The sequence below is a fragment of the Triticum dicoccoides genome, chromosome 2B, assembly GCF_002162155.2.
Source record: "Triticum dicoccoides isolate Atlit2015 ecotype Zavitan chromosome 2B, WEW_v2.0, whole genome shotgun sequence".
In the NCBI taxonomy this organism is placed as follows: Eukaryota; Viridiplantae; Streptophyta; class Magnoliopsida; order Poales; family Poaceae; genus Triticum; species Triticum dicoccoides.
The window spans coordinates 415,487,859-415,515,062 of NC_041383.1; the positions used below are offsets into that span (position 1 = coordinate 415,487,859).

The following is a 27,204-nucleotide window of genomic DNA, read 5'->3' on the forward strand; positions in this document are numbered from 1 at the left end:
GCATATTGGACCATTAAAGAACTCAATTATGATTTCAAACTTGCCGGCGAGAAGAGGCTATTTGACATTAGCTCACTTAATGAATGGAGAACCCAGGCCTGTGAGAATGCCAAATTGTTTAAAGAAAAAGTTAAAAGATGGCATGACAAAAGGATACAAAAGCGTGAGTTTAATGTAGGTGATTATGTTTTGCTATACAACTCTCGTTTAAGATTTTTTGCAGGAAAACTTCTCTCTAAATGGGAAGGTCCTTACGTTATCGAGGAGGTCTATCGTTTCGGTGCCATAAAGATCAACAACGCCGAAGGCACAAACCCAAAGGTGGTGAACGGTCAAAGAATCAAACATTATGCTTTAGGTAATCCCATAAATGTTGAAACTAATGCTATTGACACCGTAAACCCGGAGGAGTACATAAGGGACACTTTTCAGAACGTTTCAGACTCCGAAAAGGAATAGGTATGTAGTACGGTAAGTAAACCGACTCCAAAACTGCTCAAATAGCAATTTTTCTCCGTATTGAAATATTTAAAAAAAAATAGGAAAATAAGAAGTAGTCCGAAGGAGACACGAGGCATCCACAAGGGTGGAGGGCGCGCCCTACCCCTCTAGGCGCGCCCCCTGCCTCATGGACACCTCGTGTGCCCTCTGGACTCCGCTTTCTTGCACGATACTTCTTCTGGTCGGTAAAAATTCATTATATAATCTTTCGAAGATTTTGACCACCGTACCACGACAAAATCTTCTGCTTTTGTTTCGAGATGTTTGTCTGACAGATCTAGATCATCATGACGTCTTCCAGCGTCCCAAGGACAAGTTTTTCGAGAAGGTCATCAACCCTTACCTCGCGGAGGTGCTGCAACACCCTCAAACCATTGAGATGCGTGAGGGAGTGCTGCACATCTGCGATGTTGAGGGACCGAGGAGGGCCGAAAGCGTGGAGACAAGACTCAAATCAATGGAGCAACAAGTTTTAGAGAGGGAGAGAGAGATTGGCCCCAAGGTGCCAGGAAGCCTATTTTACCTATTATAATGGTTGATAAGATAGTCTTATCTTAAGTTTTACATGTAACTTAGTGATATTAAAATAAAGAGAAATAAGGCTTTTCTTATGAGTTTTTTTCTCTACCTTATCGTTTATCCTACGTGGCACTCATAGGATAGCATCATTATACATGGCCTCAAGCACTTTCAGCCCAGACTCTCCGCCAATAGACGGCCCAGAGAGAGCAGAGCAGACAGGCGCGGCCTGCGGGCTGGGGGCGCGGTCCGGGACCTGGCTGCCTCCGCGTGCTCCCCCACCTCTGCTAGACTGCTGCGCCGCCGCTCGCCGGCCCCTCTCGACCCCGGCCCTCAGCTGCGCTACCCGCGATTCTGCGAGCTTGCCATCAACAGGTGATTTCCCCAAGACCCAACCCCAATCCCCATCAAGCACTAGCCTGGTTGTTTTTTCTTCTAACTATCACGGCACTAGTCTAGTCTATCTAGGTGATTTCCCTGATTTGTCAAATTTTCTTTCTTAGGGCTTGCATTGATATATGTTCTTATCAATTCATGTTATAGAAATACTGTTTATTCAAGGTGTAGGTTCTTTCTGTAGGTCATGTAAAGCTCATATCAAACAGTGAAATCAATGATTTGATCTGGTAGTATCTTTTGTATCCCTGCTCTATTATATGTTGTTTTGGTCATGTTTAATCTACTTTGTTGGATCATCAAGTGTTGAAGTTCAAATTTGTGCCATGGAGCCATATTCCTTTAATCTGTTTATGCTTGCCGTGGGGTACTTTTTAGGATAGTTCTAACTTCTAGCTGCTTGATTTTTGGCCTGGGACTTTCTCGAATCCTGGCTCCATGAATCTGCTAGCTATTGTTATGTCGAGTTTCCACCGTCTGAGAATCTGATTATGAGAACGGAACATGATCCATTATAACAGCCCATTGATTCATAGCAGCAAGTTAGCACTTAGCAGTGAGGAATGAGTGGACTTATCTATTAGATCAAATGGCTTTTTTATTTGGAATCGTAAATATTCATTAGCCTTGACTGCATTTGTTTACTAGTCTATTAGATGGAAAAAAAATTGCACACATGAAATCGTGGGTGGTGTTTTTTCTATATCTCTTGCCTAATGTATTATAGGTTTTCAAAACAGAAGAACAAGGGTGGTTCTTTGATTATTTTTTTGAAACTTCAATACCCAAACGGAAAACTGTAGCGGTGTGTACTTGTGTGTACTTTTGACGGTATAGTGGCGAAGATATATCTTTTATTGGCCTGGATCCTTACTGCATTGCTTCTCTTAAAGAGGTGCCGTTGTTTGAATTTTGATCATTATTCATCTTCATGACAATCCAGGTCACGATAAGCAGGGGCGCAAGTGGTTTTACTCAATGGTTCATTTCAAGAACAGGTACATGGTGATGGAGGTCTTTATCGACGCTAGCAGAGGAGAGGCTGATCCTGTCATCCTCACCCAGTTCAACATAACCAAAGTGATCAGAGACAGCATCCAGCTCAACTTTGGGGAATGTGGCCTAGCTGCATCTCTTGGATCATTGCAAGGTGCTAATAATTTCTAAAGCATCTTTAATTCCTCTAGGTTGCATCATAAGTGTTTGGGGTGTGTTTTCCGGTTCTGTTTAGACTTGTAGAAGTACTTCTGATCTCTGGTCATCTTCTGCAGTGAAGTATGTAAATCCTGTGACGAAGCTTTGCGTAATCCGAGTGTCGCGTGAAGATCACCAGAAAGTGTGGGCTGCTATCACAATGGTGAAGAGCATTGGGAAGATCCCAGTATCGTTCAACCTCTTGGATGTGAGTGGTAAGTGGATAATTGATGTCTTTGTTCTTTTCCTTTTAACAATTGGTTTGTTGCACCATGAGTCTATTTAACAATCTGCTTCTTAGTACTTCTGAGTGTAAGGTAAAGTTCAGTTAGCAATCACATGACCTCCTTTCTAGTTTTTGTGCATGCATGTGTTTTTTGAGTTTGTTGAAACTAATTCTCTCACCGAGACCCCGAGACTTGGTTTTGATGTATTCCCTGCACAAGCTTTGGCCTGATGATGTATGTTTTTCCATGTATAGAGCCCAGACTTAGGTTCTGAGTGTTTTGTCTCTGCGCAAACTTTGGCCTGATGATGCTACTCCATGTATAGTTTTGATGCTCATCCTTATATCCTTTGATGTGCTAGTTATTTTACTGCCATGCCTAACAGAAAGAATGTTTTGCAAGGCCGATTGTGGCAGTTCAGAGCTGACCATCAATCTACTCCTATCCAGGAAGTATCAGGGCCTGCAAGAAAGCCGCGCTGGAGTGCGAAGAAGCGAAGTTTGAGCAGTACAAGCTGGCTGCTGGTGACCGTATGACGCAGGAGATCATCGAATCCATGCAGAGTTGCTTTGCCAAACTTAAAGGATTAGACAGTTAGTAAATTAAGTTTGTTCCATGCCAGCAGTCTGGAAAAGAACCAGTAATCTAGACAAACGGCATTGTCGTTGCTCGGTCCAAGGCGCCACAAGAAGCCAGCTTCCATGCCCAAAAAAGGCCCATTCTGGAGGGAGCTTGTGGAAAATGATGTTCTTGTGCAAGAAATGTTGTGTAACTAATCATGATTAAGCCAGCATCTGGTATGTCACAAAAGAATGATGCAGTTTAGCCAATGTTTTCCTGTTTCTTTAAGCTGGTACTACACTTTATCAAGCGTTTTCATGTTTCTTGAATCTGATGTTTACGCTTTGCAACAAGAGCATACGCTACATGATAGTTTCACTGATGAAAAGCAGAAAGTGAATAGTACAATGCCCTCAAAGGAAGCAAAGCGAGAGTAAAATTTTACTAGGTCAATAAATATGGGGCATGAGAAGCAAATCAATCCAGACAGCAAACTTTGACGGACTTGTAGCAAAAGCGAAACAGAGGTTAACCAGCTAGCCTATGTGACACAACCCACATCATTTGCTGAAGTGCAAACTATTTTATCTCTTAGTGCTCTCTGCCACCTAGCTTCAATAAGATTGGGGATACGTAGGCACATCACCCCTGATAAAACACAAAACAAATTGTGCAAGAGGGAATGGATGGAAACAAAATTTGGTTGGCGTTTTCAGTCCCACAAGCCACAACCATGCATACCTATCAATTATCTTACCTGATCAATTCAGTCCCTTCAAATTAATACTCACTCCGCCCCGAATTACTTGTCACAGAAATGGATGTATCTGCATGTATTTTTAGTTCTAGATACATCAATTTCTATCCATTTGTGTGACAAGTAATTTGGGACGGGGGAGTACCAGATAAGAGCAAAACCATGAATCAGAGCAGTTCCACAACGACTGAGCACAAGAAAAGCTCAAGCGACAATCTGGCACATCCTTTTAACCAACTCCCAACATAAATCCGTGTTTACCACAAATACCATCTGTTTCTGTGTAAGCAAGTCGCTTCAAATTCAACTTCAAAATTTATATGACAAAATTGACGAGCAACTTCACACTCAAAGCATTACTTGAATCCCATACATTGATTTTGGATGACGGGAACATTCAACAGAAAGGTCACGAATGTTACATGTATCCTGATTATCAGGGCATGTTACAACTGAGACAGGCAAATAAAGCATCTGCAAAGACAAGCAACCATCACTTTATAAACAGACAACACGGTGCTTTTCCGGCCACAAGGATAATGAGGTGCCAAAAAGAATATCCAAGAACATCCTGACAATTTTTAAACTCACCGAATCACGACAGTGATAACAGGTGTTGCATTTATACATCTTATAACATTGGATTGCATGTAAGCAACAGTACAGTTTGATATAAAAGGTGCATCCTCTTGCAAGTTTGAGGATATGGTAAAACTAGCTTTTCACCTAATGTTTTTGGCACACAGAAGCAATGTTTCCTTGACGACATCAAGCGTAGACAAGGAGGCCCATCAGAAGTTGCCTGCGGATAACACCAGACAGAACCTAATCAGTTTACAAGATTATGAATTTATGATCATGGAAGCTACGCATACTCTATATCAGTACATACCGGAGCAGTGTGATTTAGCTTTCTATTATGGACAATGATTCTTACAACTATACAAAACCTCAGATCAAATAAATACTTCTGGAGATTAGACACAAAACAAAGAGGAGCCTTAGCATTTCTATTTCGTATAAATGAATGTCGTAACTGATCCTCCAATTCGCCTGTTGATTATACTACCCTGCAACAGAATTCTCCCGAGACTGATGATAGATTGGAAACTCCCAAACATCTAATCTCAAAATCTACCGCAACAAATCGATCAACAAGCATCAACGACCCCCAAATCATACCTTATCGAACCGGAGCTCAGTGGTGGTGTCTGTGGCCGTGTTCATGGCCGTGGGAGGAGGAAGAGCAGCCGCCCTTGCCGCCGCTGGAACCCTCGCCGGCGTCCCCATGCGGATTCCGGCGGCCGCCGTCCGCCTCGTCGTCGCTGCAGTCCTCGTCGAAGGGCACCTCCTTGTGGAAGATGCAGCACTTTTTGGAGCTCTTGCGGCCGAGGGACTCGTTGTCGACGGTCCCCTCCTTCCAGGACACCTTCTTCTTCGCCCGCCGCTTCAGCCGCAGGACCACCGTCTCCGGCGGCGGCGGGGCGGCCGCGGGGGCGGAGGAGGAAGGGGAGGGGTCGATCGTCACGGTCACGGATCCGGATGACGAAGACGACGGAGGCGGCCCGCGGGTAGCCATAGCGATCTGCGATTTCCCCTCGTTTCCTTACTCTCTCGCTTGTCTAAACTTTCCCCCCTTTCGTTGCCCTTTGGATTTTTATTTTTCGTTCACGGCTTGCGGTGCCCCGTTGGGAAATTGGAACGATGGAAGTCCGAGCGTAGAGCACACTTTTTTTTCCCTTTTGAGGGCGTAGAGCACATTTGTCTCCCATTTGATTATACTGTACCAGTTCGCCACGTTTCTGTCAGAAAATCCAACTTAAAGCTGCACGAGTATTAACAAAATAATAAGGTTGGAAATTCAATTTGGCTTCCGAGAGCATGTGCTCCCGACCCAAAAGTAATTTTTGAAATGTTAAAAAAAATCAAAACAACATTTTTATATGTTGCTAGTCACATCTAAATGCTACCCGTAAATTTTGAGGCAAAAGGATATAACCTTTAGAACTTTAACATTATTGGTGTTCTCGGCAAGGCCCTTATCTCCTAGTTGCGATCTAAAGCGTCATAGTGAAACCATAGACCCGTAAGCTTATGTACTTTATTCACGTGACTGGGAGAGTTCATGTCCCTTACATTTTTTTATATTCTTCTCGTTAGTCTCGATTCCTCGATTATCCGAGAATCTTACTCGCTTCTACATCGAAGTATTCATGGCCATCTGCCGGGCCTGGTTGGGCTATGGGTCGGGCCTAACAAAGCCCAAATCAGAAAACCTAGGCTAGGGCCTGGTCCAGGGCAGCCATAGGGCCTAATTTTAAGGTCCAAACCCCGGCTCGACAGTGAAAAGGTCAATTGGGCCTTGGATCGAGCCTCTTCCCTAAAATGCAAGAATGGCAAGCCCAGGCTCGGCCCGGTGTGTCCTTCAGGCTCAACACTTAGGCCCGGGCCCAGCCATGTGTGTCCTCTGGGCTCAAAACTTAGCCCCAGGCCCGGCCCGACGTGTCCTTCAGACTCAAAACTTAGGCCCAGGCCCGGCCCGCGGGCAAGACCGGGTCGAATATCCCATGGCCAGGTATACACCGACGACACACTTGATGGGGTTAATCATGATTCAATACTTTTGCCTGTTCTCAAAGGTTTGGACGAGGTCAGGGATAACATGATCCCCTTCACGACCAAGTCATCTATGTATACGTCTATATTATTTTCTTCTACGTGTGGAATGCCCGCTGCATGGCGCGTTGATAGGTGGAACCTACGTTCTTTAGTTCGGATGACATGGTTTTATAAACCCTGACAACATGGTGAGGCTAGACCAAAAATTCAATTTGGTACACGGGCTCATTTACACCTAGTGAACAGTAAAATATAAAGAAATAGCAGAAAAATTCAAACAATTCTAAAAAGAATATGCTGCAAGATGACCAAATGCATGATGTTCGTGCAAAATTTCAGCTTATTTGTATATTCGAGGAGCTCGTGACAAAATCTGGGGTGAATAGTGTTGTTTTCTCGGACACCTGAAATTTGTCTTTTTTGCCACGAGCTATTTAAATGTCCAAACAAGCTGAAATTTTGCACGAACATCACAGTTTTGTGCATCTTGCATCACAAAAAATTCAAAAAAATTGAATTTTTTGCTACTCCCTCCATTTTTATATACAAGACCACAAACTTAAATTACAGATACCAAGATAAAATTTAATATATGTTTTGCAACCAAATTTTTTTCTCGTTTACTGGGATCATTAATACACCGCATACATGTAAGAAAATTGAATGGAGGAATTAGCTAAGGCTGGTCCTAGTGGGGAGTAACATAGTACACTAGTATTATGCATATGATACTAGTGTATGATACTACATCCATAGTGCATAGTATCATAGGTGGTCTCATTTATTATCATATATGACACATAGTAGCATAACATTTATTGTGATACGGTATCTACCTATGTTACTATGATCCTCTCTCTCTTCTTTAATTGCCTGCCACATAAGCATGTTTGCGAGTCCCAACTCCCAAGTACATGATACTACTCCCTCATTTCCGGTTTATAAGACTCAATTCAAAAATCTCATCAATCAAGGTAGATGGTGAGTGGTGGAATACCTTTTGGAGTTTGCAAAAGCACCCAATTAATGCTCTTGTTTTTCTCAAAAAAGTATGTTTACCAATGCATTAATTGCAATGCATGCATGCATAAATTACATGCATTAGTCAATTTTCTCTTAATACTTGCATGCAATGATTTAATGCACCTTAGAATCTGAACATGTGATGGAAAACAACCAAATTGAGCCTTATAAAATGGAAAAACTAAAATTTTGAGATAAACCCTATAAACCGGAAAGGAGGGAGTAGTTATGTTACCCCCACTATGGCTAGCCTAAGTGTCATTATGACTGCATGCATGCAAGTAACAATTTGTTAGTACGAGAAAACATCATTAATTTTTGCCTCGATTACTGTTAGTGGCCTTATGTAGATGCAAAATTTATATTTCATGGTGACCTTGTATAAGTAAATGGAGGGAGTATTATTTTTAATTTTACAAGAATAGGCGCTTCCTAGGCTAGACCCCCTTTATAAGGGAGAGTATCCATCCTCCCTTCAGGCTGATCTTTTGGGAGGAAGAGAGCTCTCCACTTTTGGCTGGGCTTGATGTGCTCAGGAAACGAAACAGAGAGCAACTAATTAACGAGCGCTTCTTCGAGAGCCTCGCAACGATCAGCGCCACTTGGCACGCTCTCAGCCATTTGCCACGTGTCGCGCTCTGGGCGCTCCCTCTATTTTTTTTTTGTTTTTTTGCATGCGTTTTCAGCTTTTTTAACGGTTTTTTCCTCGGTTTTTTTCAACGTTTTGGTTTTCCACCGGTCTTCCTTAGCTTTTTGATCAAAAAATCTCCAAAAAAAATTGCGCAAAAGAACGCGTTTTCTTTTTTTTCCTCCCTTTCACGAGTCACGGTTTTGCTTCCGCAAGAGGCACGGTTGTGCTTTCGCGAAAGTCACAGCCATGCCTCATCGGAAACGGGAAAAGAACGCGTTTTCTCTTCTTTTTTTCCCTTCCGCGAGAGTCACAGTTTGCTCCCGCGAGAGGCACAGTTGTGGCCTCTCGCGGGAGCAAAACCATGACTCTTGCGGAAGGAAAAAACCCGTGCTCCCGTTTTTTTTTTAGTTGCTACTCAAGCTCATCTAAAGAAAAAAAATCCTCTTTTTTGAGTTGCTACTCCAGCTCATCTGAAAAAAAAGTCCTCTCCCAGTACCTCCAAATCCCATGTATGACCAAAGTGTTACTCTAATTCCAGACAGAAATACAATGCACCCATATGACCAGTAAATTCCGAGCAGCTTATATAGCATAGATGGTTCAATAGCATTCGTTGTTTTGAGTTGCTACTCAAGCTCATCTGAAACGCGGCGGGGAACCAACATGTTTAATTGCCACCCTATCAGCAGTTGGGTTGGAGGTTGATGGAGACGCTTTGATTTTGCAATAAATCTTGACAGCACACTATCTTTGCCGTGCCACAGAACATATCCAACACGTGAGCACCAAGATTATGTGCCCACTGACTTTCTGTAGGGCATTACTGTAAGCATCTCGTTCTTACATGGGAGACAATGGCCTGAATTACTGAGGGGTAAAAAGTATGCAGAGGTCATAGAACAAATCAGATTGGCGTTGATCAGCAAGTGTGATCAATCAACCGAATATATCAATAAAAATGTACAGAAATTGCTGCTCTAAACTGAAAGCCCGTCTGGGTTGTGCGCCTCGATGTCGACATGTCTGATTCCAGGCACAATCTTCTGTATCTCTGACTCCAGCCGATCCACTTCATATCCCAGAGCATCCACCACACCCTCACCTGTACAGGCAGCAGTAACGCGTGCCTTGTCAGAACATGATAACAAGCATACAAATTGCGACTAGAGCAACATACTGCATACCATACTCAGCCATAACCCTTCGTAGCTCCGCATCATCCTTACTCAACGAGGCCTCCCGGAACTGTCAAAACGAATCGATAAAAGGTTATAGAGAAATGATATCGATGATCTATTGAGATTGGTGACCAAGAGAGGATGTTTGAAAAAGGAATAGCCAATATTAGCCATCACAGTGCAAAGATGCAACTCGTACTTCAAACCAACTTACTTGGATGAAACTTTAGCTATAAATCCTCCTTTCATCTATACCCTACCTTACTTTTTATGGAGGATTATTGAGATGCTTACATGCTGAGAGTACAATTATACATCAAACGGGAGTTTGCACTTGAAATTTTCCCATCTTACAACATGGACATGTTTTTTGAACTGCTCGAATACAATCATCTCAGAAAGGAATGCATCGAGTGCAACCCCTCCTCTCGTCTAAATGTGTGAATCAGAGATATAAAGATGGGCAGTGCAAAGATGCAGCTCATGCTGCGATACCAAGCAATTTGGATGAAACTTTTCAGTATAAAATTATAAATCCTTTTTTCATCTACACCCTGTATTTTTGGGAGGATTATTGAGACCTATTATGCAAAGTGCACAAAATTGACATTGAATTGAGGGCTTCCAATTGATATTTCCGCAGCTTACAACAAGGACATGCAGTTAATTCAAATTTTTATCACGCCTAGTTAGCATGAGTGAAATATTAATTACACAACTCTCAGTAAAGGTAGATGTTAAGTTAAAGTCGGTGTCTTGAAGAATCCACTAAACATCAATCACTGACTGACTGCTGACACTCTAGCCAAAGCTTGACTATACTAGCGAGAAGAGCAATACAAAGACTACCTAGAATTTCGACAAAGAAATTGAGTGATTGCATCAGTTTAAGATAATAGGCACATAAATTAGCAAATATTCACTAACCTGGCAACAGAGCAATACCAATATACTCATTAAAAAGAGCAAAATAACTACGTTGCTTTAAAGTAGAAAAGACACCTGTTTAGCCCATACTCCACGTCCAGTCCTTTCAAGATAATTTTGCACCAAGACTACTCCATTGAAATCTGTGAGATGATTACGTCAATAAATTGTTAAGACAAGATCAGAAATGTAAGAGGAATTTCAGCAAGCGAGTATAGATGAGCTCAACATGTTAGCAAATATGGATGGGAAGAGTCAACAAATTAGCAAATTGTAAGGGCTACCCCTTGAAATATCCTTCGTATACATACATGTTTTGCATACCATAATGCTTGTTTTTTGTTTCGTGATAACAGATGAATACACATGCAGTAGTTTGGTACCCTCTTAGTATTCACTGGCACTCCACCCACTGCCTCTCCCCGCACCCATAACTCTATACAACACTCTTCCTCTCATACGAACCCCAAGGGAAAATCTTTTGCAGGCAAGTCATCGTCTCGTGGGGATTTCAGACATTAATTCCCTCAGGTAACATAACAGTTACGAGTTAGTGCCAACTGCAAAGTCATATGAACCCCGAGGGGAAAATCCTTTGCAGGCAAGTCATCGTCCCGTGGGGATGTCGGACATTAATTCCCTCAGGTAACATAACAGTAAATTATGAGTTAGTGCCAACTGCAAATTCATGAAGTTAGCTCACTAAAGTGTATTCCTTCTTAATGGTCATACAATAGCCATACAGAAAGATGCTTGTAAAGCGATAGGTTCAAGATTAATAAGTTAATAGATGATAGGGCCATCCATTGCAGATAAATAATATCAACTCGGTCATTTACAGCAAATTCAATTCATCAAATAGAAACAACCAAGGCTAACTAAAAAGAGTGCTCTGTAACTATTAACTTCCAGAAAGAAACATCATATACTAAGGAATGATGTGCCAATTCAACAAATAGAAACAACAAGGTTAACAAAAAAGAACTGCTCCATAGTTATTAATTCAAAAAAGAGACATGCTAGACTAAAAACTATGAACTAAAAGTGTCAATAAATTAGAATAATTGTAAGCTGGAATATGGCACATGATAAGAGTCATACCAATTTCTGCTTTGAATCTAAAGAACCCTGGCCCAATCACCTCACTTTTGCAATCATAAAGAGAATCTACAACCTGCAAGATGTAATAACATCAGCTTCATAACAAAGCTTCTGAGCATTGTACTATGAAATAAAGTCATCCGGAAGTTACCGGATCAGATTTCAGAAATTCAAGAACTCGCTGCATATCATGATCATCAATGGCCCTACCAATTAAAGCATGCCTGTTCCTCTGGATGAGAAAAATCGCAACCTACAGAGATAGCACAATTGTTGAATCTTGCTTTGAAACAAGACATGAGCAGGAATGAACAAACAGATGCAAATCCTGAACAAACCATCAGAGCAAAGATAACCCAGATGAAAACATATAGTGGTCATTTTAAGTATGGCCAATGGATTTTGCAGAAACCATTTGTGTGAAAATTATGGGTATACTTGAAGCCCTTATTCAGTTCCAATAGCATTTAGTGAAAACATTAATTGGTTGAAGCTGGTCGACAGTCATTGTAATAGTCTATTATAGTTCTGCATAAAAAAAACAGGAAATTGTGGTTTTTAAAGCTTATAAGTTAATTTTCAAGTGAAACTGGTTGTAGTTATACTAGTTTTATCCCATACTAACCAAACTAGGTTTTATAACGTTAGGCTAACAAACATGTTGCTCTGGCATGACTTTCTCACGGGTTTTTCACAGGTACTCCCTCTGTTCACGATGTTCTAACTTTTTTCTGAATCAGATGTATATAGACGCATTTTAGTGTGTTTGTTCACTCATTTCATTCCGTATGTAGTCCATATTGAAATATTCAAAAGATGTTATAATAGTGAACAGAGGGAGTAATAAATAGGAAGTGTTGCCTCACAGTATCAATTCTCAGTTTACCTAACACTAGAGCATGGATAGCATACACAGCTTCACTATGAAACCAAATGCAGGATGTGTGAGGCAAGTGATACAAAAAAAAAGGAATAAACTAGCAATCAAATAAAAGTATGCACCTCTTACAAAATAAAAGTTTAATAGAACATACTTCAGACTTAACGCAATTGACAAAAAAATATACATCAAGAAACATAACGCCACTATAGCAGACTAGCGGTGGCAGTTATGAAACTTTTGGCCTTAGAGCTTCACAAATCAAACAAATGCAGTCTATGCAGTGTGCCACTTCAACAGAACAAAGCCTTTAGTCCCAAACAAGTTGGGGTAGGGTAGAGCTGAAACCAATAAGATCTCGCAACCAACTCATGGTTCAAACAAAGATAATTTCAATAAGAAAATATAATCGGGTAGAGAGTTCAAATGGCGGAATGTGTGGCTTTGCTCAATGCGAAAACATGACGATATTCATTTCAATTTGTTTCAGATTCTCATGAAAATGTGTACAGAAAATATGGCAAAATTGTCAGTAGGGCAGCATAATTCAAGTACAGAGCACAAAAGAGTACAAAAATACATTTGTATTGACTCTTCGTTTGTACAAACAGAGCAAATATAAGCTGACAGAAGCAAAACGAAAAAACATGAAACGGAAAAATTAGCATACCATTCCAAGTAAGTTACCAACAATGATAGAACCAATTGGATCATAGATGGGGTTTCCTGTCATTTGAACAGCCACCAAAGATGCTGCTGCGATAGCAAGACCTGTAACAGCAGCACCATCCTGTCGGACAATTATTGGGATATGAGAAGGAATCAAGGAAGTTAAGAAGTAATGAATAAATGGTAACTGGTAAGTAAACAAGAAATATGATTAAGATGGCAAATGCGGGCAACTAAATTAATCATAAAAAAGGGCACAGATGCAAGTTCAGGATTTCAGTTGCAGGAAGTGATTGGACTACAAGAGAGAGGTACTAAGGTAGTTTAGAACACATTACTCACTTCAGTCATAACAGCAACTGAAGTTGGATCATGACCACGCCAGATGTAGTCTCTGATACTCATTCCTTCTGCTGCTGCACCTTTCTTAACAGCCTTTATAGCAACAAGAAGTGAAGCACCTAGAGAGACAACAGCATCTGTCAACTAAACCATACTAAATAACTAAAACAAATAAAGACAACAGGTTTTCATGAATAACACCTTCAATTAGGATCGACCCACCGATCACTAATGCAGCATAGTGAATGTTCTCGGGAGGCTGTGTAATATAAGTATAAGATATGAAAACTGTACTTGGGATAAGATTTGATGATAAAATGGAATGTACATGCAAAATTCTCTACTGAATCAAATGATACACTGGCATCATACTTGAGAACTCCACAAGTTCTGAACTCCATTCACAATAGTAGCACCTGAACCCAAGCAAAATATTCCAACCGCGGATATCAAAGACCATACAAATCTTTCTTTTGAATAACCATAGCTGCAAAAGAGATTAAGCTAGGGTAAGCAATCATTAAGTCAAGACACAGGGCACCACATCAATTTATGTCATATATAGACAGTCTTATCAGTTATCACTGGTTCTCTAGAGAATATTATTTATTATACAGTGATTAATACCAGGGTTCTTCCTTATCACTAATAGTCCAGTAAAAACGGGAGATCTTTGTTGGCAAAGCATGCATTAAAATCAAAGAGTTATACATACGGGTGTAGAGCATCTGGAGCACGTCTTGAACTTCTCAGACCATATGCAAGAAGAGCCTGAATTTTGATAGGCAGTTAGTCTCTGGGTATGCTACTTCACTCCAGGTCAAGAAATAGACAGGAAAAAAAGAAACACGAACTTAAGTTGCAAAGGTAAAGTTACCTGGTTAGCAAAGTCTGCCACCGAATGTACTAGCTCAGCTAGCATAACATGACTAGATGTTGAAAACCACACACCAAACTTCAGCGTGAAGACAAGGAAATTACACCAAAGTGCCGTGTTAACCGCTCGATGGCTGAGATCAAACCAACAGGAGTTGCATGAAATGAAGTGTATATCAATACAGAACCTTGAGAAATAATTCAAGCATGCAATAATAAATTAATGGTCACTATTTTGCAAATAATTGCTAACGCAAATATTAAATAACTCATATGATAATACACAAAACTGAATACCCTTAATGACAGTGCAATGAGTGTTTCATAGAGAAAGACCATCATAATTCATACTTCATCATAAATGAAAAAAAACTATTCAGAGTGGATCTTCTTCCTCGGTTTGGATGGAGAAATAGCTTCCATCTGTCCTCTAAAATGGAAAAGATACATACTCTACAATATTTTCCTCTCAAGCATAGATAGCATCATCACTCCCATCACAATCATTACTCTTCCATCATTGTAAATGGAATAACATTTCCGTCCAGTCACAATATAGAGGCAATAGCATTTCTGCCCCATCATAGCACATAAGTATATTACAAGAGCAATTAAAATGATTCCTTAAGAAAAGCATGGCCGAAACACGCAAATCCATCAATTGATTAATAGCAGTGTGCCAACTACGCAGTTTTTAGAACAAAAAGGATCGTCCGAATTACCTGTGCTCATCGTCGAAGTGTGTCTGCTTCTTGGTCTTGGCGACACGCAAAGAATAACCTGCGGCCCAACAGGAACAGCAACAATACCAAACGTAAGATGCCTGACGAACCCCAGAACGAGGACACGGACAGGAAAAACGAAGGGGCACTGGTCTTACTGCGGGAGATGGTGAGCAGGACAGGGGGCGCGTCCGCGACGGTGCCTCGGGGCGGTGACGCTGCCGGGGGTAACGTCCGCCACCCGCGGAGGCCGAGGAGGCCGGGGGCACCGGAGGCGGAGCCGAAGATCGGGCGGGGCGAGAATGGCGGAGGCGGGGGCGTTGGATGTCGATCCTCGCGGTCGTCGTCGCGGCGGAGGAGGTGGTGGAGTGGAAAGGGCGAGGGGACGAGGGGGCGGGACGATGATGAGAGGAGGCGGAGGCGGAGGGCGGCGGCGGCGGCGAGAGGACGGCGCATTTAGGGATGCCGGCCCCGCCGGTGGTGCTGTTGGTGCTGCCGCGGGCGTGGCGCAGCTTCCATTCGAGGGAAAGCGATAGAAGAACGCAAAGGAAGGAGAGCTCTAGGTGGGTTTGGGGGATTCTGGGTGCACCGTGGGCTGGACTGGGCTCGTGCAAGTTAGGGTTCGGCGTCCTGTAAAACTAGGCTTTTGCTCGAACAAAATTGTAAAACTAACCCACCCACCCACCCCTAGGTTTAGGGTTCCACCTCTCCTCTGGCGAAAAGCTGGAGTCCACGTGAAATCTTGCTGGGGGCTGATTCTCTCTCGGCCGCCAGTGAGATCAACCTATCTCCGCCACGCAGATCCGTTTGCATGGCGGAACCATCGCAGCAGAAGTTAGGGGGGAAGGAGGAAGGCGGGTCGACGGCTTTAGCATCGGGGGCGGCGGCGGTAGGGCATGTCAGATCGGAAAGGATGCTGGGGGGTGAGGAAGAGCTGGAAGTGGAGGGACTCAGTAGAACGGGCGAGGGAGACGGGACGCAGAGGAGAGGAGGGAGCATGAGGATGAGATCGAAGATTCAGATGGAAATCTCCATGATGCTGACTTAGGACTGGAGGATCAATTGGCAGGGATGAAGCTACATGGGAAGGAAGAAGAAGACCTAGATTTCTCGGCTGAGGTGGAAGAACTGATCAAGGATGTCCGATGGTTGGCGCTGTTCCGTGTACACACGACGAAACCGTTCAGTCACGCGGCTTTACTTCAGCAGATGCACAATGCATGGTCGGCGGCGCAGGGGGTAACTTTCAACATCAAGGGGCCAAATCTTTTCCTCGTCCAATGCCATTGCTTGGGGGATTGGAGGAAGATCATGGAGGGAGGGCCTTGGCTGTTCAGAAGGGCCCCAGTGGTGATCCAAGAGTATGATGGTTTCTCGGATGTGAAGGAATACAAACTTGACAAGATTCTGGTGTGGGCTAGGGTGAAGGGCCTGCCAGATGGCCTCACCAGGAAGAGAGAGCTGGCAGAGAAGGTTACTGCGAAAGTTGGGGACCCTCCGTTCAATGTGATCATGAATAAGGGTAGGATCAACCCGGCGAGTACTTTGAGGGCTAGGGTTTATGTGGATGTCCACACACCCCTGGTTCATTTTGTCCATATCACATTGAAGGAAAGGAAAAAGTACAGTGTGTATTATGAGAAGCTCCCTAATTTTTGCTATGCATGTGGACTAATGGGACATCTGGCTGATGAATGCGGGGATGGAGTTCATGACCCAAGCACCTTTGGGTGGGCGACTGGCTGCTATGGGAGCCAGAGATGCCAGCTACTCAGCCCTTTGGGGGGAGAGGCAGAGGAGAAGGCAGAGGGAGGGGTCGAGGAAGAATGGCAGGAGGTGCTGATAGAGGAACTTGGGGGGGTAGAGGTCCGATGGATGGTACAGGAAGGACTGAGGAGCGAGAAGACGCTTCTCACGGCCCGCATCAGATGGAGGTGGAGGACCGGGGCGCCCTAGTGGAGAGGCGGGTGAAAAAGGGGTGCGGAAGAGGCTGGTGGCGGCGGATGGATCTCTCAATGGAGGAGGGCATCAGCTGCAAAACTTACCCGGCAGGGTTGCGGGTACGGTGATGATGATTGAAGGCAACTCGCTTTCAGCTAGCCCATCAGGTGTAGTCACTACACCGGAGAAAAATTGCTTCATTAAGAAGCAACGCCAAGATGAAGGAGAATGTTCTGAGTCAGATATGGAGGCGGCCTCCCGTGAGGAGAGCCGCCAGCAAAGATGAGGACTCTATGCTGGAACTGTCGCGGGATTGGCGACCCTTCGACAGTACGAGAGCTCCGCGATCTTGTGGAGGCTAGTGCGCCGTCGGTGCTTTGTATAGTGGAGACGCAGATAGCAAAGAACCGAGTGGAGGGGTTGGCGGCTTCTTTAGGTTTTGATAGTAGTTTTGCAGTAGCGAGTAGGGGCAGGAGCGGAGGATTATGTATCTTTTGGAAATCAACTATTGAGCTTTCAATAAAAAACTTTTCTCAATATCACATTGACTCTTGGGTCTCTGAACCAGGTGTCGTGCAATGGCGATTGACATGTTTCTATGGAGAGGCCACTAGAAGCCTGAGGTATAAAACTTGGGACACAATGAGGAGACTGCGGGGCGAGAGTACCCTGCCTTGGGTTTGCATCGGTGATTTCAATGAGATTTTACGCCAGGAAGAGCAAATGGGGCCGAATACTCGAGATAGCTCACAAATCGCTGGGTTTCGGGAGGCTGTTGATGTTTGTGGCCTGTCAGATTTGGGATATAAGGGCTTGGACTGGACTTTCGAGACACTGGTGACGGGTGGACAGTACTGTCGGGTAAGATTGGACAGAGTTTTGGCTACTTCTAGCTGGTCGAGCCTGTTTCCTTTTGCTAGCGTGGAGCACCTGACAGCGGCGAAGAGCGATCATAGCCCAATCTTACTGATGACTGACTTGGAGGCTGGGAACCAGAGGATGAACTCGAAGAGACCGTTTCGCTACGAATGCGCGTGGGAGACGGACACCCGATTTGAAGGAATTGTGGAAGCCGCCTGGAACGAAGATGGTCCTGCGGGGTCGGTCACTGAGCTGGCTAACAAACTTCAGTCTGTTTCTTCGGCCATGGCGCGATGGGGGCGACAAACTTTTGGGTCTGTTCGTATGGAAATACGGTCCCTCCATCGTCGCCAACTGGCCTTGCTGCGAGGGGAACCGACACGTATGGGACCCGGCCGAGAGGAGAAGGCCATTGAAGATCGCATGGTAGAACTAGCCTATCAGGAGGAGATAATGGCGAGGCAGCGTTCCCGTATCACCTGGCTTTCTGAAGGCGATCGGAACACGGAATTTTTCCAGAGGAAGGCGAGCGCGAGAAGGTCAAAAAACAGAATATCACAGTTGAACCGAGCGGATGGCTCTGTATGCACGGACAGGGACGAGCTGGCCAACATGGCCACGGAGTTTTATGAGAATTTATACAAATCGGAGGGCGCTATAGGCATTGAAGAGGTGTTATCACATATCCCGGTGCGGGTGGATGGCAGTATGAACTCAAAGTTGAATGAAGTGTACAGCAAAGAGGAGGTAAAGGAAGCCCTCTTTCAAATGTTTCCGACCAAGGCACCGGGCCCGGACGGTTTTCCCGCCCACTTCTTTCAAAAGCATTGGGAGCTTTGCGGGGATGAGGTTACAAGTATGATCATTCGAGTGCTCGATGGAGTAGATTCACTGGAGGAGATTAACAACACGTTCATTGTTTTGATTCCCAAGATAGCGAGTCCAAAAATTTTAGGACAGTTTCGGCCAATAAGCCTTTGTAATGTGATCTACAAGATTGCCTCAAAGGTCTTAGCAAATCGGTTGAAATCCATTCTCCCCGAAATCATCTCAGAAGAGCAGTCGGCTTTCGTTCCTGGACGCCTCATAATGGATAACTTCATCACAGCCTATGAGTGCTTGCATTACATGAAAACCAGGAGGGTCAAAGGAAACATATATTGTGCCCTAAAATTGGATATGATGAAAGCATACGATCGTTTGGAATGGTCTTACCTAGAAGCAGTGATGACCAAGATGGGGTTCAGCCCGAGGTTCATTGCCACGGTGATGCGGTGCGTGTCCTCGGTCTCTTTTTCAGTTCTCTTCAATGGAGGGAGCTTGGATGCTTTCCGACCTTCACGTGGCCTGCGGCAAGGGGACCCTATATCGCCCTACTTATTTTTGCTCGCGGCTGAGGGTTTATCATGCTTACTGAAGGCGCAAGGGGCAGTCCGAGGGATTGAAGTTGCTCCTCAAGCACCTCCAGTTAATCATTTACTTTTTTCTGATGACAGTTTGCTATTTTTTGAGGCCTCTGAGGAAAGTGCTACGAGAGTTAGGAAACTACTAACCAAATATTGCAATGCCTCGGGTCAGAGGATAAATCAGGATAAGTCTTCTATCTTCTTTAGTAAAGGTGTGGCTGCTGTGACAAAAGAAGTGATAAAGCAAACCCTGAATGTTCATACTGAGTCCTTGTTAGAGAAGTACCTAGGCTTACCCTCGGATGTGGGTAGAGCAAAGGAAGGGTCCTTCAGATATCTAAAGGACAGAATTTAGAAGCGAGTTCAAGGGTGGATGGAGAAGTGCTTATCAGCGGGCGGCAAGGAAGTGCTCATAAAATCTGTGGCCCAGTCCATTCTGACATATTCGATGGCATGCTTCAAGCTGCCAAGGGGCCTTTGTGAACACATCAATGGCCTAATTCAGAAGTTTTGGTGGGGAAGTAAGAATGGAGAAAGGAAAACAACATGGGTTTCCTGGAATACAATGACAAAACCGAAGTTCATGGGCGGCTTGGGGTTTCGAGACATTGAGTTGTTCAATCTGGCTTTGCTTGCACGACAGGCCTGGAGACTGCTACAAGAGCCGGAGACGTTGAGTGCAAGAATTCTGCGCGCCCGTTACTACCCTAATTCAAATATCCTTGATGCTAACCTGGGTTCGGCCCCATCTCAGGTTTGGTGGTCAATCTTGGAGGGGAGGGATGTGTTGTCTCTAGGGCTGATCAAGAGAGTTGGTGATGGTTCTTCCACCCGGATTTGGTCAGACAACTGGATTCCGAGAGACTATAAACTCCGCCCGATCTGTGCAAAAACAGCAAACCCACCATCTTTGGTGGCCGAGCTGATCAATCCAGTGACTCGGTCTTGGGACAGGCAAACACTATTGGATCACTTTATAGCACCGGACATTGACATGATCATTAACATACCCATCAGCAATCGAGTACAAGATGATTTCTGGGCCTGGCATTACGATCGGCGTGGTGTCTTTTCAGTTCGTTCTGCATACCGAATGATCACGGCTATCAAAGCTCAAAGGGAAGATTGGATTGAGCACCGACCGGGACACTCAGATGCTGCAGCGGATAAAAGCTCATGGACACAGTTATGGCAAGCGCAAGTACCATCCAAAGTCCGTGTTTTCGTGTGGCGACTTGCCCACACTTCGCTACCCACGGGCCTGGTCCGGCACCAGAGGAAGATGGCAGATAGTCCGGTATGCTCCATATGCAATGCCGCAGAGGATTCATGGAGGCATTCACTATTAAGGTGTACCATGTCCAGATGTGTGTGGGCGCTTGGTGATGACGAGCTACTCGAGCATGTGATATCGAACCAAAATGAGGATGCTAGACTATGGCTCTTCTGGCTTTTCGAGACCACAAATCAACAGGACCTTGCTCGTGTTCTAGTAACCATGTGGGCGATTTGGTGGGCTCGGAGGAAGGCGATTCATGACCATGAGTTTCAGAGCCCGTTATCAACGATGTGCTTCATCAAGAGATTTTTGGATGATCTTGAGATTGTTGCTGCCAAGAATTCAAAACAACCAGTAGGACGGGCTGGTCAGCCTCGGGCACTAGTGTGGCTACCACCTACGGGGGAGGCGCAAAACTAAATTGCGACGGAGCTCTTTCCACTTTAGGAGATAGAGGAGCTGCTGCAGTGGTATGTAGGGACAAGGCCGGAGTCTATCTTGGAGCTTCAGCAGTTGTGTATGAGGGCTTGATCGACCCAGCAAGCCTGGAGGCACTAGCTTGCAGCGAGAGCCTAGCCCTTGCTCGAGACTTAAATCTGCAGAACTTGGAGGTAGCCTCAGATTAACAGGAGGTAATTTCGTATATCAGGAATGGAGGTGCACCGGTCTACGCGCCTGTCCTTAAGGAAATTCAGTTTAGTAGAAACCTTTTTCACTCTGTTTCTTTCAATTTCGAATTTAGGGAGAATAATTTTGAGGCCCACTCGCTAGCTAAAGGAGCTGCGTCTCTTGCGGTGGGTCGCCATGTGTGGCTAGGGGCCCTGCCCGACATTGCTTGTATCCCTCATCTTCTGAACCATGAATAAAGCCCCTAGTTTACCCTAAAAAAATTGTAAAACTAAGATTTTCATGTAAAAACGTGTTAAAGAAAAGGGTTTTTGTTGTAAAAGCACCAAGCAAACCAAACATACCATCATACGCTCGAACTCATCATGCTTACTCACAAACATACCTATTTTTTCTTTAAAAAACCAAGCATACCATTGTACGCATGGACTCTTCCATGCTTACTGAATAATAGAGTCATGATACTTGTTTTAAAAAAGGCTAGCATATATGTCGTGTGTTGTACCGAGAGAACAAGATGATCACATGTCTTAACCTAATAAGCCTACAGTCATGTTGTCGCTTATCGTTGTCTCTGCGGTCATCGACGGGTCGTATGTTCACCTGATCACAACGCATCGAAACATGGTCAATCCCAAGATGTTGAGGTCGGCCATCGCGTGACACACCTATCATTGAACCGCGCCAACGCAGGAGGATGAGCGACATCTAAGGGTGAATCCATTTGAGTAACCCGTCGTTCACTATGCTACTACATGCATGTGATGTTCGCTGGAGGGGAATATCTTTTGTTGCTAAGCACTTTGATTTATCTCTTAAACTGATGTTCAGAGACCGGTTAGTTTATCAATCCCTAGGATCATCATCCAACAATTAATGGTGTCGAAAGTGAAGGTGCCACTGTCAGAGGGGAGAAATTACAAGGGAGCGATGCGTGCGTAGACACTAGGGAACATCAGCGTGTCCATCGTCGGCACTAGAGTGCTCATCCTGCCCTATGTTTGTCGCACTGTCGGTTGGCTCGGTGGTGCCGACACAGCCACAATACCTTAGATAAGGTGTGCTCGAACCGTACATGAACCAGAAAGATGAAACATATGTCTGTAAAGTTTTTCTTAAAAAATGAAGACATCCAAGTGGATGTTTTCTCGTGAATTAAAAAGATATTTCTCATGGATTAAGGAGCAGATTACTACCTGAATTGTGTCCACGAACAAATAGATGATAGCATTTTCTTATTCATTGCTCTAGAGATCAAGGCATCCACCTTTTATGTCAATGAGAAACATAAGCAACTAGATACGAACATGATGCCCTTTGAGATCTGATTTGGATAATGAAGGTTCCCTGCCTTCCTCAAGGAGTGACCCTAAGTTATCTAACTCACGCGAGGATGTGCACTACGACAAAGTCTCTGACAAATCTTTGTTAACGAATTAAATTCATATTTTTCAACCGAATATTTAATAACCTTAGGGGTGTTGATGAGGACATCAATACAATTGTTACACCCACAGCCCCTGCTGCTATACATACTGGACCAATTACTAGAGCTCGTGCACGCCAACTAAATTACCAGGTACTTTCGTTTCTTGGTAATGATTCTAATGTTCATGAGAATATGAAGCTGCCTAAATTGGATACATTTGTTTTGCTTACAAATGAAGGGCCTAGCTTGGAGAAGGATGAACATTGGAGCAAGAACAAGCATGGAGATGATGGCATGCGCAAGGGGAACAAGAACGGAGTTACAAGTGATGATTTCAGGACTTTGAAGCCACCATAATGGGAGCATGAAGCCTTGGACGAAATATACAAGATGCCACTTCATAAATTTCGTCCCGAGGCTATTTTAGGTGCTGCGTCACCTTATTATTGGGCCAGGCCCATGTAATTTCGAAATACATAAGTATAGGCTATTTTTAGAGTCCGTATGTGTGGGGAAACAAGAGATAGGGTTGATTTCGGACCCCTCCACCAAGGGCCACGAAATTCCCCCCTCTTCCTCCATATATACAGCCCTTAGGGCATCGTTTAGACTTTGGGTTTTGTTTAGATTACAAGTTCGCCATAGCTGCAACTTCGCGTACTTCGTTTGTGTTCAACGACCAGACAAAGGCGTCACAGAACCCCACCTTGATCAATAAAGCTTTCATCTTATATTCGCAATATCCAGATTGCAATCTTAGTTTCTTGCTTGTTCTTCGTTTGCTCGCAGGAAACAGACCCTCGTGGTCAGGTTGATCGTGCTCCGGCGTGGTCAATAACCTCTCGGAGTTGGTTTAGCGATTGCTAAGGCGCGACGTCCTCGCACGTTCGTAGTCGGATCGTCAAAGTCGACTTCCACCAAAGCGAAATCCACCATCTCATCGAAAGACGGGACACCTTTGCCTCTATCATTATATGAGTGGTTAGTCATGCCTTTTGGGTTAACTAATGCACCTAGTACTTTCATGAGATTAATGAACGAAGTTTTACGTGCTTTCATTGGACGATTTGTGGTAGTTTACTTTGATGACATATTGATTTATAGCAGATCTTTGGAAGAACATTTGGAACATTTAAGTGCTGTTTTTATTGTTCTACGTGATGCACGTTTGTTTGGTAACCTTGGGAAGTGCACCTTTTGCACCGACCGAGTATCTTTTCTTGGCTATGTTGTTACTCCACAGGGAATTGAAGTTGATAAAGCCAAGATTGAAGCTATTGAGAGTTGGCCGCAGCCCAAAACGGTCATACAAGTGAGGAGTTTTCTTGGCCTCGCTGGATTCTATAGGCGTTTTGTGAGAGATTTCAGCACCATTGCTGCACCTCTCAATGAGCTTACAAAGAAAGATGTGCCTTTTCTTTGGGGTACCGCACAGGAAGAAGCCTTCACGGTATTGAAAGATAAGTTGACACATGCTCCTTTACTCCAACTTCCTGATTTTAATAAGACTTTTGAGCTTGAATGTGATGCTAGTGGAATTGGATTAGGAGGTGTGTTATTACAAGATGGCAAACCTGTTGCATACTTTTCTGAAAAATTGAGTGGGCCTAGTCTAAATTATTCTACTTATGATAAAGAATTATATGCTCTTGTTCGGACTTTAGAAACATGGCAACATTATTTATGGCCCAAAGAATTTGTTATACATTCTGATCATGAATCTTTGAAACATATTAAAAGTCAAGCTAAACTGAATCGTAGACATGCTAGATGGGTTGAATTCATTGAGACTTTCCCTTATGTCATTAAACACAAGAAGGGAAAAGAAAATGTTATTGCTGATGCATTGTCTCGTCGCTATACTATGCTTTCACAACTTGACTTCAAAATATTTGGTTTGGAGACCATCAAAGATCAATATGTGCATGATGCTGATTTTAAAGATGTAATGCAGAATTGTAAAGATGGAAGAATGTGGAACAAGTTTGTTGTTAACGATGGATTTGTGTTTCGTGCTAACAAGCTATGCATTCCAGCTAGCTCCGTTCGTCTTTTGTTGTTGCAGGAGGCGCATGGAGGAGGATTAATGGGACACTTTGGCGTGAAGAAGACGGAGGACGTACTTGCTACACATTTCTTTTGGCCAAAGATGAGACGGGATGTTGAGCGTTTTATTGCTCGCTGCACTACATGTCAAAAAGCTAAGTCACGACTCAATCCTCATGGTTTATATATGCCTTTGCCTGTACCTAGTGTTCCTTGGAAGGATATATCTATGGACTTTGTTTTAGGTTTACCTCGAACAAAGAAGGGGAGGGATAGCATATTTGTTGTCGTGGATAGATTCTCGAAAATGGCACACTTTATACCATGTCATAAAAGTGATGATGCTGTTAATGTTGCTGATTTGTTCTTTCGTGAAATTATTCGCTTGCATGGTGTGCCAAATACTATTGTTTCAGATCGTGATACTAAATTTCTTAGCCACTTTTGGAGATGTTTATGGGCTAAGTTGGGGACTAAACTGCTTTTTAGTACTACTTGTCACCCCCAAACTGATGGACAAACTGAAGTAGTCAATAGAACGTTGTCTACTATGCTTAGGGCTGTTTTGAAGAATAATAAGAAAATGTGGGAGGAATGCTTGCCTCATATTGAATTTGCTTATAATCGTTCATTGCATTCTACTACTAAGATGTGCCCTTTTGAAGTTGTCTATGGCTTCCTACCTCGTGCACCTATTGATTTGTTGCCTCTTCCATCTTCGGAGAAGGTTAATTTTGATGCTAAACAACGTGCTGAATTGATTTTAAAAATGCATGAGTTAACTAAGGAAAACATTGAGCGCATGAATGCTAAATATAAACTTGCTGGAGATAAGGGTAGAAAACATGTTGTGTTTGCACCTGGAGATCTTGTTTGGTTACATTTGCGTAAGGATAGATTTCCTGATTTGCGCAAATCAAAGTTAATGCCACGTGCTGATGGTCCCTTTAAGGTGTTAGAGAAAATAAATGATAATGCATATAAACTTGAGCTGCCTGCAGATTTTGGGGTTAGTCCCACTTTTAACATTGCAGATTTAAAGCCTTATGTGGGTGAGGAAAATGAACTTCCGTCGAGGACGACTTCATTTCAAGAAGGGGAGGATGATGAGGACATCAATACAATTGTTACACCCACAGCCCCTGCTGCTATACATACTGGACCAATTACTAGAGCTCGTGCACGCCAACTAAATTAGCAGGTACTTTCGTTTCTTGGTAATGATTCTAATGTTCATGAGAATATGATGCTGCCTAAATTGGATACATTTGTTTTGCTTACAAATGAAGGGCCTAGCTTGGAGAAGGATGAACATTGGAGCAAGAACAAGCATGGAGATGATGGCATGCGCAAGGGGAACAAGAACGGAGTTACAAGTGATGATTTCAGGACTTTGAAGCCACCATAATGTGTGCATGAAGCCTTGGACGAAATATACAAGATGCCACTTCATAAATTTCGTCCCGAGGCTATTTTAGGTGCTGCGTCACCTTATTATTTGGCCAGGCCCATGTAATTTCGAAATACATAAGTATAGGCTATTTTTAGAGTCCGTATGTGTGGGGAAACAAGAGATAGGGTTGATTTCGGACCCCTCCACCAAGGGCCACGAAATTCCCCCCCCCCTCTTCCTCCATATATACAGCCCTTAGGGCATCGTTTAGACTTTGGGTTTTGTTTAGATTAAAAGTTCGCCATAGCTGCAACTTCGCGTACTTCGTTTGTGTTCAACGACCAGACAAAGGCGTCACAGAACCCCACCTTGATCAATAAAGCTTTCATCTTATATTCGCAATATCCAGATTGCAATCTTAGTTTCTTGCTTGTTCTTCGTTTGCTCGCAGGAAACAGACCCTCGTGGTCAGGTTGATCGTGCTCCGGTGTGGTCAATAACCTCTCGGAGTTGGTTTAGCGATTGCTAAGGCGCGACGTCCTCGCACGTTCGTAGTCGGATCGTCAAAGTCGACTTCCACCAAAGCGAAATCCACCATCTCATCGAAAGACGGGACACCTCCGCCTCTATCAAGTGGTATCAGATTTCCAGGTTGCTCGGTGAGATTTTACAGTTTTTCGTAGTTTAGATCGAGTCTGTTCTTCATACCTACAGTCCACGAAAAAGCCACAAAAAAAATTAGGGTTAGTTCATCATATCCGAAACAATCTGAGCCTTTGCATAATCTTTTTAGGGTTTTGTTTTGTTGAATTTGCGGTTGCATCGTTGGTCTAGTTGCTGGTCTTAGAGTCTAGTCTTTTAGAGTTTCGAGTTCTGGTCATAAGTTGTCACGCCGCCGCCGCACCATCATCATCGCCCCTGCCATCTACCACCACCGCTCCGAATTCGTATCCATATACCACCACCAATCTGTGCCCATATACCACCACCGATCCATATCCATATACTACCACCGCTACCACCACCGCTGCCATATACCACCACCATATATCCACCACCAATCCGAGTTCCTTGCTTATTAGGTTTGTTTTCGGGATCC

At 43.7% G+C, this 27,204-nt stretch overlaps 3 protein-coding genes across 4 annotated transcripts; 1 reads left to right on the plus strand and 2 right to left on the minus strand.

Annotated features, from left to right (window-relative positions):
* The first annotated feature begins 1,193 nt into the window (after positions 1-1,193).
* Positions 1,194-3,703, plus strand: LOC119363969 (probable ribonuclease P/MRP protein subunit POP5). 2 transcript variants are annotated; one of them, XM_037629357.1, is made up of 4 exons: positions 1,194-1,395; positions 2,360-2,566; positions 2,688-2,818; positions 3,287-3,420. In XM_037629357.1, the coding sequence occupies exons 2-4, from the start codon at positions 2,395-2,397 to the stop codon at positions 3,371-3,373; spliced, it is 390 nt and encodes a 129-aa protein (XP_037485254.1). In that variant the 5' UTR covers positions 1,194-1,395; positions 2,360-2,394; the 3' UTR covers positions 3,374-3,420. The 2 variants fall into 2 exon arrangements, with proteins under 2 accessions (XP_037485254.1, XP_037485253.1); XM_037629356.1 differs by having other exon boundaries at positions 1,198-1,395; positions 2,688-2,825; positions 3,287-3,703.
* A 918-nt stretch (positions 3,704-4,621) lies between these two features.
* On the minus strand, positions 4,622-5,833 carry LOC119363970 (protein phosphatase 1 regulatory subunit INH3-like). Its single transcript, XM_037629359.1, has 2 exons — positions 5,338-5,833; positions 4,622-4,957 (listed from the first exon to the last, which is right to left on the minus strand). The coding sequence occupies exon 1, from the start codon at positions 5,732-5,734 to the stop codon at positions 5,354-5,356; it is 381 nt and encodes a 126-aa protein (XP_037485256.1). The 5' UTR covers positions 5,735-5,833; the 3' UTR covers positions 4,622-4,957; positions 5,338-5,353.
* Positions 5,834-9,161: 3,328 nt separating this feature from the next.
* On the minus strand, positions 9,162-15,715 carry LOC119363971 (metal tolerance protein C4-like). The gene is made up of 13 exons (XM_037629360.1): positions 15,282-15,715; positions 15,124-15,181; positions 14,403-14,535; positions 14,241-14,296; positions 13,898-14,012; positions 13,727-13,784; positions 13,526-13,644; positions 13,185-13,304; positions 11,786-11,887; positions 11,635-11,707; positions 10,609-10,676; positions 9,613-9,673; positions 9,162-9,530 (listed from the first exon to the last, which is right to left on the minus strand). Exons 1-13 carry the CDS (start codon positions 15,577-15,579, stop codon positions 9,406-9,408), a joined length of 1,386 nt encoding a protein of 461 aa, XP_037485257.1. The 5' UTR covers positions 15,580-15,715; the 3' UTR covers positions 9,162-9,405.
* Between the last annotated feature and the right edge of the window lie 11,489 nt (positions 15,716-27,204).